This window comes from Pleurodeles waltl, chromosome 5 (genome assembly GCF_031143425.1).
Source record: "Pleurodeles waltl isolate 20211129_DDA chromosome 5, aPleWal1.hap1.20221129, whole genome shotgun sequence".
Taxonomy (NCBI): domain Eukaryota; kingdom Metazoa; phylum Chordata; class Amphibia; order Caudata; family Salamandridae; genus Pleurodeles; species Pleurodeles waltl.
In genome coordinates this window covers 739,784,343-739,798,783 of record NC_090444.1, presented here as the reverse complement: position 1 = coordinate 739,798,783, position 14,441 = coordinate 739,784,343, and the positions used below count along the sequence as shown (strand labels likewise).

General features: G+C 40.7%; 1 protein-coding gene across 2 annotated transcripts in view; it reads right to left on the bottom strand.

The window, feature by feature from the left end:
- The window catches only part of LTBP1 (latent transforming growth factor beta binding protein 1), a 1,022,847-nt gene that overhangs the window by 15,164 nt on the left and 993,242 nt on the right, over window positions 1-14,441 (bottom strand). For both annotated transcript variants that reach the window (XM_069234696.1, XM_069234697.1), the window contains one exon: window positions 10,422-10,544. In XM_069234696.1, coding sequence (XP_069090797.1) covers window positions 10,422-10,544 — 123 coding nt within the window. The remainder of the gene's footprint in view (window positions 1-10,421; window positions 10,545-14,441) is intronic.

Genomic DNA, 14,441 nt, shown 5'->3' with positions numbered 1-14,441 from the left:
CAATACAAAGCAATGCCCCACTTTAATCCACCCCACTCCAATCCAAAGCAATCTGCCCCACTCTAATCCACCCCACTTCAATCAAAAATAATCTGCACACTTCAATACGCCTCACTCCAATCTGCTCCACTCCAAATCAAAATAATTGGCCCCATGCCAATCTATCACACTCCTATCTTCCCCAAACCCATCCAAAACACCTGCCCCAAGCCCATTTTCCCCACTCTAATCCAAAACAATCGCCCCACTCGAATCTGCCTCACTCCACTCCAAAATAATCTGCCCCACTCCATTCCACCTCGCCACATTGCACCCACTCAATCCCAATTCACCCCACTCCAATCCAGCTCACTCCAATTCACCCCGCTCCCTCCCCTATCCACCCCACTGCAATCCAATCCACCACAATCCAATCCACTCCTATCCAAAACAATCTGCCCCACACCAATCTTCCCCACATCAACCAGCCCCACACCAATTTGCCCCACTCAATCCAAAACAACCTGTCACACTCCAATGCAAACCAATCCACCCCACTCCAATCTGCCTACTCCAATCCAAAAAGTCTGCCACACCCCAATCCAAAAAAAAATGTACCCCAGTCCAGTCTTTCCACACCAATCATCCCCACTCCAAGGCAAAACAACCAGCCCCACACCAATCCATCTCCAATCCTAATTCACCCCACTCCAATCCATCACAGTCCACCCCATTCCAATCCAATCTACCCCACTCCAATCCAATCCACCTCACACCAATAAAATCCACCTACTCCCTTCCTGATCCACCCCACCCCAATCCAATCCACCCCACTCCTCTCCAAAACAATCTTCCCCACATCAATGAGCCATAAACCAATTTGCCCCACTCCAATCCAAAATAATCAGACCCTCCCCAATGCAAAAACAAAACAATCTGCCCCAGTCCAGTCTTCCCTACACTACTCTGCCCCACTCCAATCCAAAACAATCTGCCCACTCCAATCAGCTTCACACAATTCAAAACAATCTGCCCCACTTCCATCTGCCCTATTCATTTTCTCAACATGATGACCACAGTAAGGTTGTTTAACTGTTTTACAACTCTTTGTGTAGAACAGTTTAAAACATTTTACTGAAGCCCGGGTAGAGCAAATTCATTGTTTTGCTAGAATTAAGGACCTTACTTGTCATTCAGCCAAAAGATCAACTTAATTTGGAAATTAACATAAGAAATGCACTTTTTTTTTACCCCTCCCCCTTTCTCTTGGCCCACGCTTGATGGATCACCCCAAAACTTTACATGCGCAACAAGATATCACCGGCACTTTTTTTGGGGAAAATTTAATGAAGATTCGTCAATCAGTGCCAAAGATATAGGCCCGAGGTCGCCTACTTCCAATGAGCCTTGTGCCATATAACGATCAGAGGATTTAACTTACCAAGGAATCTGGTGAGCATAGTCCTTTTTAACTCATACCCCATAGTGCTGTTGGGGCCCTTTAATGCCGAGAGGGTCCATAGGTAGTGGCATTAATTATACATTTTCCTCAACACACAGAGGCAATGTTCTACTCAGTGATTTATTGACTGCTATAAATGGTGTTGGCACTTAAGGATGCACGTGTTGTGAAACAAACAAGAGCACTTGCAATAATATTCACAGGAACATCATGAAACATTTAAGAGGGTTGTGGTCTTAATCCTGACACCAGCACCAACAGTTGTGTGCTCTGCTTTCCAGACCGGATCGTTATTTATCTCTATATATATATACACATTTAGATATCAAATTTAATATCAAAGTTAGTTTTAATTCATATTATTTAAAAAATAAAAAAGTATCAAAATATAAATCATACTTAACAAACATATATTACCAATAACATATATCAGAAACCATTACAAATAAAATTAAAATAAAAAATAACGTTTTAATTAAAAAATACATATTTTATTTTAAAATAATATAAACAATGAAAAATATTGGATATAAGAAATAACAATCACAAATAAATATTACTAGCAAAAGTGTTTCACTTGAAATAAGTCAGATTAACCTAACTCCAATGTGAGAAAAACTAGAAAAAATGATGGACTTTGGAGGGGTTAGATTTACTAGTCCCACTCCAATCAATGTAAGCAAAAGCAGAGAAAGTGTTGAGTTATGGGAGGGTTAGATTTACCCTTTCTGCTGCAATGTAATAAAAAGAAGGGAAAGTGTTGGATTTTGAAGTGGTTACATTCAGTACTACCACTCAAATGCAAGGCAAAGCGGGTAGTGTTGGATTTTGTAGGGGTTATATTAACAATTCCCACTCCAATGTAAGCAACACCAGTGAAAGTGTTGCACTTTGGAAGAGATAAATTTGCTATTCCCACTCCAACTTAGTAAAAGCAGGGAAATTGTTGGACTGCTGACGGATTTGATTTGCTAATTCCACTCCAAACTAAACAACAGTAGGAAAAGCATTAGAATTTGGAGGGTTAGAATCACTATTCCCACTCCTAGATAAGCAACCATACAGAAAGACTTGGACACTGGAGGGGTTCAATTTACTATGCCTACTTTAAACTAAACCAAATCACAGAAAGCATTGGAAGTAAGAGGGGTTAGATTTACTCCTTTCACTACGTTTTAAAAAATAGTAGGTAAAGTGTTTGACTTTGGAGGGGTTTGATATATTATATCTACTCCAATGCAAGCAAAACCAGATAAAGTATTGAACTCTGAAGAGGTTAGATTTACTCTTCTCACTCTATTCCAGAAAGCAGTAGGAAAAGTATTGAAATTTGCTATTCCCACTCCACAGTAAGCGAAACATGGAAATTGATCGACTTAGGAAGGGTTACATATATCATCCTAATCCAAAATGATTTGTAAACAAACATTTAAATACCTAACAACATAAAATTATTAAAACATATTCTAAATAAAAAAATACATAGCATATAAATAAATACAATTAAATGTAATTAAAATCACAAAATGTATTTAATTAACAAATCAAAATAACCTTGCTTCTTCCCTACTACCCAATAAAAACACATATCACAAACATTCTAATAAATTATAAACAATAATAATAATAATAATAATAATAATAATACTTAAATAAAACAAAAATATTAGGATCAATAATGAACATAAGATACATTTTACAGCTTTTATTGTTAACCACACTTATTGATCAAGTAACAAATGATTTGAAAAAAACAAATAATTTACATAAGAAATAATCAATTAAATTTACATAATTTAAAACCATCAAATATTTAGTTAACATAAAATAACTAAAAATATATGTAATTTAAATACCCTCCCACCTGACTTCCTAACAAACTAAGCAACCCACAACTAAACTGTAAATGGCAAATTTAAATATATAAAAATAAAATATACATTAAAACCACAAAATACACTTAAATGATTAAAATGAAAATTAATCAATTTAAATAATTAATCACCAATTAAATATTTAATTAACATAAAAAATAATTGAGAATAAAAAGAAGCAATAATTTCTTAACAAACAATTTCCCACAGGAACACTCTTTCCTGGGCACAGTGGTAGAGGCGCACATGTATCCTTTGATTCACCAGGTGAGATTCACAGAAAGATTGCTCCTGTGTGAAGGATTGTTATTGTACAAAGTGGTTGCTGTTATTTGAATGAATTGCAGGAACAGTAATGAAGAACCATATATGATTACGTAGCTCCGGTGCCATAGGTAGCTAACAATGTCCTGATCATATATTACAAATAACTGCAGGAAAAATGTTTGACACCTACTTCCCTCCGTTGCATTTGAATGCATTGTTCAAATTATTTGCATAGCTTTATGGCTGTGTTTGCACAACCTTGGGTATCAGTATATATGTGTATATTTTTATATATATGATTAAACTTTTAGCACTGTGACTTTCTTCTGCACTAATGATTTACTGTATATCATGCACTTAAAAAGTTCATCTCAGTGAATGAGATTGGAAACTAAGGGAACAGCCTCATGACATACACATATTTAGAACCGAACATTGTATAAAACGATTGCTGAAACGGGCTGAAAGAATATGTATGAGTGATTGGATTACCCAGGAGTAGCACACGAGGTGATCACTTGAATGAGTTCCATGGGACAGTTGTTTGAATAAACAAACATGTTTAACAGCATGCAATACCATGGCCTCCTTGTCCAGGTTGGTGTCACAAGAAAGAGGGTAACTGGGTGCATTTTTCTCATTATGTATGGAATCAGAGGGAGAATAGGGAAAGGGTATCTGAATATCCCTGAACAGTTCACTCGTAGGACATAGCCCTTAGGCCGTGCAAACCTAGAGGCAAAGTTTAGGCAATTTGTGATCAGCACATTTGTGGGTCTGCCCATCTTTGAAAATATCTGTGAAGTGCTTCTATGCCTAGGTTCCCTGAAGTCATATGGGTGAAATGTGCTTCCCAATCTATGAGTAAGTTGTCCGCGATTATGGTCTAAGCAGAATGGGTCCAAGAAAGGCTTGCTCAGCAACAAAGTTATTTCATTTCACAATCGAAGACAGCACCAGGTTCTGAGGCCTACCATCAGATGGTTGCATAAGAGATCACCTTCCTCTCTGTGACCATTCATTTCCTGCCTTTTTTTTGTGCTAGGTATTGGGAAGATGCTTCATGAGTTGCTCCAACTCCTCCGAGTGATTGCGATAATAGCCGGAGAGCCATCTAATCGAGCAGACAATCCTCCACTGCCTAGCTGCCATACAGTCTATTGTTTCCCTGCCACGTGCTCTACTTGTCTGGAGGAGAAGCATTCCCTGTTGCCTGCACTGAGACTTTTTTCCTTGCAGTATGTAATACCAGCGAGTCTGGCAGAATCTATCCCTGATGTACACGGGGCCTCCCGGGGCCACCTCAGATTTCATTTGAACTATTGGGGTGACAGCTTGGACCTTGACTGTGGGCCTGATTTATAGTTTGGCGAAGGAGTTACCCTGTAACAATGGTGAAGAACATCCCGTCCGCCGAAATGTAAATCCCATTATATCCTATCCTATAGGTTCTTTAGAAAGGTATAGCTTGGTTCCAGTGGCACAGTGAGTCCAGGACCCAAGTCTTGGCATACCCAAGTCTCAAATGCAAAAACAACAAAGTGATGGATGGAATGTTTGAAATAATCTCGATCAGGTCACATCCCAATTCATTGTTTTTCATGCTACCTCAGTTTGGACCCCTTGCATCTCGTGTCAGTAACTGATGGTCTCCTAGCATCAGAATGGCTTACGCACTGAGTACGTGGACTCTTTGTGAAAGCAGACAAACCGAGGTTGCACATGAAATGCTGATCAGGCATGGACATTTGAAGTTACACTTGGGGCAAAACTGGAAAGATAAAGCATAATGCCCCTCCTTACTAGTCACTCTTTTTATGATCTGGTCTTTAAAAACATGGCCTTGATGCCACTCCTTGCCAACTCCAATTGCAGTTGCTGCACTATATTATCTTCTTCCAATGCTAGAACTAAATCATTGATGCCTGGCACCAAAGGGTCCATCAGAGAACATCATTTGTTTTGGAGCTGGCATGGAACACCCAAACTGAAGGCAGATAGGAACCATATGGGGGGGAAGTTTTTGTTCTTGTGCATTGTCGGATAAGAGCAGGGTTACATACATATCATGACCCAAACATTCTTGGAACAGAAGCAAGTCACAAACCTCCACTCCAAACACTAGATGGCAGGAGTATGCAGAGCATGTGTATCTACAGGCACACAAGCTACAAACAACATTCCGCTTGCCCATAATTAGCACCTAGTTTCATTAGGGTTTTTTATGCAGCTGTCTTTCTGTTATGCTCTCCTAAGGTTGTATTAAAAAGTGTCTGGCCTTCCAAGACACAAAGACCCTCATTATGACCTCGGTGGTCTGCGGTAATATGGTGGAAAGTACTGCCAACAGGCTGGCTGTACTTTCCACCATATTATGGTATTGGAGGTTTGGGTGAAGCCAAACCGCCAATGTACCACACTGACTGCCACGGCGGTAATGGCCGCCGGGCCTTAAGATGGCAATCTCCAGCCTGGCGGCCGTCACTGTACCGCTTGTGGGATCATGACCCCACCTACCGCCATGGTTTTTGTGGCTTTCTTATTGCCACGAAAACCATGGCGGTAGGCACTATCAGTGACAGGCAATCCCTTCCCTGGTACTGATAGGGGTCTTCCCCCCCCCACACTCCTCCCCAGATTCCCTCCCACCCTCTTTCCTCTCCAGAACCCCCCTTCATTCTCACCCCTCCCTTCACACACGCACACATGCATACACACACCCATTCCCACATTCATCTACGCATGCATATAATAATTCAAACACACATCCGCACACACTTACATACATACATGCAGACACGAATTCACACAACTTCACATACATGTACTCACACCTCCAGACATGCACACACATACAACACGCAACACACACCCACATACACGTATGCACAGACATACACCCCCCCCCCACACACACACACAAAACACTCCCCTCCCTTGTTGGAGCACCAACTTACCTGTGTCCAGGTGGTCCTCCGGCAGGAGACGGGACGAGGCGCTGCTGCCAGTAGAGGCGTCTGGCAGCAGAACACCACCAGTTCGTATTTTTTCTCATAATACGGCTGGCGGTGGTCTACTGGCGTGGCGCTGCTGCTGGCAGCAGCACCACCTTACCGCCATCCGCCGGCATGGCCACAGCCGTATTTCCGCCATTCTTATGGCGGAAAATTAATCTGTGGTCATAATCCGGCAGACGGCTGGCAGCAGCGGTGATGGTATTTTGGGGGCCATCGCCGCAGTGGTAGGCATTTTTTACCACCAAGGTCCAAATGAGGGCCAAAGTGTTTTTGGTGTGTGTGCTCGTATCATCTTTCCACACAAAAACACATTCTCACAGGAGATGGTGAAGCACCACTTAGTGCTGCATGAGCACTCACACAAAAGAATAGCAAACCTGGTGTTAGACCTGAGAGCCTTAGGGTGGTCACCCCACAACTTTTTGCCTGCCTCCCTCCACTTTTCTGACACTGTTTTTGCTGGTTTTAGGACTCTGCGCACTTTTCCACTACTAACCAGCGCTAAAGTGCATATGCTCTCTCCCTTAAACATGGTAACATTGGTTCATTCCCAATGGACATATTTGATTTACTTGTAAATCCCTAGTAAAGTGCACTACATGTGACCAGGGCCTGTAAATTGAATGCTACTAGTAGGCCTGCAGCACTGGTTGTGCCACCCATATAAGTAGCCCCTTAACCATGTCTCAGGCCTGCCACTGCAAGGCCTGTGTGTGCAGTTTCACTGCCATTTCGACTTGGCATTTAAAAGTACTTGTCAAGCCTTAAACTACCCTTTTTCTACATATATGTCACCCCTAGATAGGCCCTATGTATCCCATAGGGCAGGGTGCTATGTAGGTAAAAGGCAGGACATATACAAGTGTGTTTTAAATGTCCTGGTAGTGGAAAACTCCTAAATTCGTTTTCCACTACTGTGAGGCCTGTTCCTTTTATAGGCCAGCATTAGGTCTGCCCTCACATACTGGTATATTGTGATAAAAAAGGGGTACCGTTTTAGAAATGTCACTTTTAGAAAGTGAGCATTTCTCTGCACTTGAAATCCATCTGTGCCTTAAAGCCTGTCTCCAATCCACGTCTGGGCTGGTTGGCAGCTCCCTTGTGCATTCCACCCAGACAACCACAAACACAGGACACTCAGATACATCTGCATTCATCTGCACATTGAATGGGTCTTCCTGGGCTGGAAGGGTGGAGGGCCGGACACTTACATTTCAAAGGCTAGTGGCCTGCCCTCACACAATGGACTGCCAAACCCCCTACTGGGAGCCTGGAAGACAGACCTGTACTGAAAGAGGACCTCGTGCAATTCAAACCCACTCTTTAAGTCTCACCCACTTCAAAGGCATTTTTGGGCATATAAACTGGGTCCCTGACCCCACCACATCAGACACTGCAACCTGTCAAGAGGAACTGCCTGGCTACCCAAAGGACTTTGCTGAGCAGGACTGCTGCCCTGCTGTTGCCCTGCTGTCTTGCTGCCCTCTCACTTTGCTGAGAAGTGCTCTCCAAGGGCTTGGATTGAGCTTGCCTCCTGTTTTCTGGTCTCAGGGCCAAAAAGACTTAATCGCTTGAGGAAACTCCCTGTGCACCGAAAATCGCCGCACAGCCTGCTGGAAACGCAGCACAGCTTGCCTTGCAACAAGAAAATTGCCACACAGCCGAACCGGAACGACGCAGCCCAACTACCTGAGTGAAGATTCGACACAGCGCCTGCCTTGTGACCGGAAATTCAGCGCACAGCCCTACCTGATCAACGCACAGCTGAACCAGAACAACACAGCCCGACTTTCCATGTGATGAATCGACGCAGTGCCTGCCGTGGGACAGAAAATCTGTTGCATTGCCTACCGGAACGACGCAACACCTGTGACTTCTTCCTGCATGCCAAGGATTTTTCCTGCACCGTCCCTCAGCATCAAAAAGATCCCCGCATCACAGTAAGGAACCAAGACTGTGCACCGGAAATCAACGGAAAGCCCCTTGTAATATGGAAAAAATAGTCTGTGCGGCGTCAGAAAATCAGATACACACCCTATTTTTCCACGCATCTCTTACTCTGCGGTCTCCATGCGTGCTATTGTTGACGCAAACCAGGTACTTTGTGCAAACAAGAGACAGCTGTTGATTTTTAAGATTTAAGACTCTTTTTAAACTTGCAAAGGTGAAATCTCACCTTGTGATTATTAAAATTCTATAATTTTGGCCATAATTTAACCAGATAAATATCTTATATTTTTCTAAACTTGTGTGGTGTATTTTTGTGGGGGTTCACTATGTTACTGTATGATTTAGTGCACAAATACTTTAAACATTGTCTTCTAAGTTAAGCCTGACTGCTCAGTGCCAAGCTACCAGAGGGTGGGCACAGGATAATTTGGATTGTGTGATTTACCCTGACTAGGATTGTGGTCCCTATTTGGAAAAAGGTGAACACCTCTGCCAACTAGAGACCCCATTTCTAACACCTGGGCACCAATGTAATTTGTATTAACCCAAAGAGCCTATAGCTTTGTGATCAGTGCCATCTTCTTGGAGGTAGTTGAATTCATTCTAGAATTCTGTTGGGAAAAGTAATGTAATGACTTCCAGTCTCAAACGAGAAGCTAGTACCATGCACCACGACCAGTCTTTTATCCATGTGTGCATCAATCAAAGGCTCTGATTAGTCACCCTTCAATAGATGGATTGGCGACCATCAGCCTCTTAGACAGGCTAAATCAAACCAACCTACCAAGTTGTAACTGTCTTATGTGAAATGCACTCTAAGGCCACGTTTTATTTTATTTTGTGACATCTGGACATACACACTGCTTCTATGAAATGAGAAGGAAAACCATTTCTGAACTTCTCTCCTTGCATATTCACACTCTTTTAGTTATGAAAAATGGCACTGAAAAAAGTAAAAAAAATGTTTTAACTTTTTAAGAATAATACATGTGTAGCAGCCTTTAAGACCTAGCTTTTCTGGTTCCATTTGCCCTTTCACAACCCACAATGTATACAATAGGAGAAAGTATGAGTGATAAAAAGTGGCTCTGCAAAATAGGGTGGCTTGTAATGTGTAGAGGCCACGTGCTCTAGATAAAGGCAAGATGGCATCGGCCAGGTTTTCAGTATTTTTCTAAAGTTATACCTAATTTTGACAGAGATGGAAGGGTAACAAGTTTCACCTGGAGACAGCAGTAATGGAGAACCTAGGGTTTTACAATGATATTTGGAAATGCTCACAAGGAATGTCTCTTTAGATCTTGATAGATGACTATATTTGTACCACTGAAATCGATGAGATAAAGCTGATAAGCAATGGGAGAAGATGGTTTTGTGTACTATACACAATGATTTGAATAGATATGAAACAATATACTTTGCAGAAATGTCTGCCACTGGAGTAAAAGCAAACATTAGTCAGTAAGATTTTCGATATTGCTTCAGCAAAATACCAACAGTATTGGACAGGAAACACTGTGCACACTTTAACTGCATGTATATCACTGGGTTGTCCTGTGATCGCCTCTCAACAGCTTCCTATTTTATTATCATTGGCTTCAGGGGTGGAACATCGAAAGGAAGTGTTTTCTGTTGCTGTCTTCATGATCCCTATGGGTATAGCTTTGAGAGGCTCTGGATCCAAAGCAAGCCAAGGGTTGCAGCCAATGCTCTTGGCTTCTCTCAATTGCCGGCCGACTATGAGTTAAATGTAGCATGCTGTGCATTACAATGATTCTCTTAAAACTATTATTCAAGAATAAATGTGAAGTGAGCAATGAGCTGTGCCACAGATGATGTTTCAGTCTTGTATCTCATGGAAAATGTACTTACGGTCTTGGATGAAGTGTGGCTCGGATTCAGGCTCATAATGGTCTTCAAAGCCTACCAGAGCGTCCCGTCCGTAAGGTCTCCTGGATCCCATAACTGGAATGTTGCACAGTTGGGCGTAATCCTCTGTCGGGACAAGAGAAGATTTCAGTTCACACTAGTCATGTGAAACAGTGATATCACAAAGCAGGCTTACAGAAGTCAGGCCAGGTATTCCTCTCAACTTTGTTCCCATGTGCAAAATCTGAATTTCAGTCAAAGCTTGTGCCAGTTTGACTGTCAGGTTAAGACCAACCCAATGCATATGCAAAATTTGTATTTATTTTGTTGCAGGAACGACATAGCTCTTCCTGGCCACTCTGCTGCCCCTTCTGAATGAATAAATAAATAGGGATTTTCATACATCCAGGGTAGCTCACATAGATCAGCCATGTCTGGATCCTTGATAGAATTTCAGAATACCCAAAAGAGTGTGTGAATTATTTGCATTAAGATACATTGGCCCATATTTATACTTTTTTAGCGCTGCATTTAAGTAATTTTTTTGCGTCAAAAAGCGGTGCAAATGTGGTGCTAAAAAAGTATAAATATGGGCCATTGTATGCACATTTATCAGATGTGGATATCCTAAAAATCTAACAATGATCAGGGATACCTAGATATGGAGTTGAACACCCCTGATATACACACGTTAAGGCAAAAATGGTCTTGCAAATAGGATTCCTTTGTGTACAGCAAGATTTGGAGGCCCAGCCCTTGAATTGTCTCATCTTAGTATTACTTGTAGAATATGAAAGGCTTATCTGAACAGGCCATTTTCAGATTTTGCCTGCACAAGAAGTTGTGAAGTACAACTCTCAAAGATGAGCTGACCTCCGAGGAGGGTCATTTGTCCATGGGACAGGTTGCTTCATAAATATACTTGTCCTGTAAAAAAAATCTACTTGTCCCAATGGTGCCATGTAATGCAGCGACAAATTATGGCATTGATCTTATTATGTAACAGCTCCGATAATAGCCTCTTTGATTATCCCAGGGCTAATATTATAGTTGGGGTTGAATACTAGCAATTTCAAGCCTTACTTTAGCAATTTCTTTATTTTGCCACCTTTCCACAGATCTACATACTGAGGCTGGTGAAAGCAGTAAGCAACACTTCCGAGCATGGAATATCTCTGACTCTGTGCAAACCTACTAACTTGCACATTTTAAGGATTTTCACCAGCTCTTCTTTAATCTTTTTCAGCATGAGAAAAGCTGCAAATTTACTCCTGACATGGGCTGAAGTAGATGTTCTTCCAGGGTTGGGAAAAAAGTGGTTGGAGGGAAAGTGAACTTGTAAACGCTCAAAAGATTTCTGCATGAAAAAATCTACACCTGCATATTTGCTTATGCTAAAACACAGTTCACAAATGTTATCTAGGAGTACAATTTCCTATAAATTCTTGTGCATTTATGAAAGCCACTACTGCAAAGACATTTACCTGGTTGCACTTTTGTGACTTTATTTGAGAATTTGTCCCCTAATTAGGTCTGGAGTAAACCAAGATATTTTGTTTTTATTAAAATCCTGTTTCTCTCTATATCCATCTATCAGCTGGTTTTACTGTCAGTGACTGCATTCTGCTCTTCCACAAGGAGTATATTGACACACAAAGTAGTTGTGTTCAGTGCCAAGAAGTAATGTGGCAATGTGTGCTTTTTGAGACCACATTAGTTTTTTGCTTTTTGCCAATAAGGGCCTGGCAGCTCCCACAACAGTAAAGTGTTACAAAAGCCGTGTGACAACAAGACAGCATTAACAACACCCAAAAACTGAACACCAATGTTAGATCTTTTGGCTTTGCCAGTGCTTGTTTATTTTCATGTTTCCCTTACTCTTGCTTAAAATGGTTACACTGATTTTCCATTATGAATATTTTCTTTAAATACTAGCAAGCATCAACACATTTTACTAAATGATGCTTCAAACAAATAGCACCTAAAATTTCACAGTAATTTAGTGAAATGATTTTTCCTACTTGCATTTTTTTCAGAACATTTTATTTTGAAAGCAAAGAATCATCAATCTTGCTTACAAGCTTCCCAACACATTTGCAACTAATCAGAAAGCATTCTGGGAGCATTATATGTAGCTTCATATTGTTAAACATTCAAACGTGTGGATACACATTACTTTAGTGGAACCACTGTCAGTAGTGCAGTGTCACCTTACAATGTTCATTAAAAGTGCTCACCATAATGAGAAAGGCTTTGCATTAATGAACCATAAATAAATGTTTGACACAAATATTACCCCAAATGCAGACATTTTCCTTCCCTGAAAACTGGCAGCCAAAGGGTATGGACTACTTGTCCCAAGGACAAAATACACATGAAAACTTGTTATTCTTGACCCCAAACAATATGTCTTGGACATAGGGTTATAGGAATTCCACACCCCTCCAAATAGAATCAGGAGCCATTTGCCCAATGATTAGAACAGTTGAGGTCTCTAGCCTATCACTCTCAGGAAAAGAAGTCCAAGTTGTAGGTATTACCAACCAACAGCGTACCAATCAAATGACTGCCACTGTTCCAGTAAAAATAGGAGATATTAAAGAACATCAGTCTGTGATCTATGATTCTAGTCCTGTACATTTTTTAGGATGAGACCTCCTTTGTAACTTCAACTGCATCATCTACTGCACGCAGGATGGAGTCAGAATTGAAACCCAAGCAGCCGATGCTGAGTTACAGTTGCACCTGTTGTGCGGTTATACTCGGTTCAGGGGTGTGGAATTTAATAAAATATCTGCTTGTCCATGGGACAGTTTGCTTCATAAATCTACTCGTCCTGTAAAGTAATCTATGTGTCCCTTTGGTGCCATGTAGTGTGGTGACAAATTATGGCAGCAATCTCATTATATAGCCTCTCTGATTATGCCAGGGCTAATATTATAGTAGGGCTTGAATAATAGCAATTTCCTTATTTTTTCACCTTTCTGCAGATCTACATACTGGCGTTACAGGTAGTGGTTAGCAAGAGTTCCAGAGCGGGAATGCCCTTCAGAGTGTGTGCAAACCTACCAACTTGCATATTTTAAGAATTTTCACTAGCTCTTCTCTAATCTTTTCCCAAACTCAAAAGAATATACTCCCAACAACAGCAGAAGTAAAACTTTTTCCCGAGTTGGGAGAAAAGTGGTTAGAGAGAAGGTGAACTTGTAAACGCTCAACAGATTTTCGCGTGAGCAAATCTACACAAGAATATTTTCTCATGCTAAAATACAGTTTACAAATATTTTCTAGGAGTATTATTTAGTTATCTACTTCTGTACATTCTGGTGAATTTATGAACTACATAAACCTGCACTAATGTAAATACATTTCTATGGGTGCACTTCTGTAACCTTCTTTAGGAATTGAGTCCCTTATTTTTTAATTAAAAAATCTCCCCCTTCCACTATGTGTGGTAGCAATCTTGTCTGTTACAAGGAGCATATCGGCACACAAAGTAGTTTTATTCCATGCCACAAGTGTGGCAATGTGTGCTTTTTGAGACCAAAAAATATTTTTGCTTTTTGACAATGTTTGTTACATTAGGGAGGGCCCAGCAGCCCCTACAACAATAAAGTTTTACAAAAGTAACATCAAAACAAGACACACATTGACAAAACCATAAGACTGACCAATATCAGACTTATTGGCTTTGCAAATGCTTGTTTAGTTTGATGTTTCCCATAATCTTTTTGAAGCTGATTACACAGATTTATCCATTAAAAATATTTTTGGGAAAAACTAGCATGCATCAACATATTTTACTAAATGATGCTTCGAAGAAATGGTGCCTAAAATTTCACAGTAATTTAGCAAAACATTTTTTTACCAGTTGCATTTTTTTGTGAACATTTTATTTTTAAAGTCAAGAATCGTCAATCTTGCTTTCAAGTTTCTCTATATATTTGCATCCAATCAGAGTGCATTTTGGGAGCATTTTACGTAGCCTCATATTGTTAAACATTGCAAACAGGTGTACACATT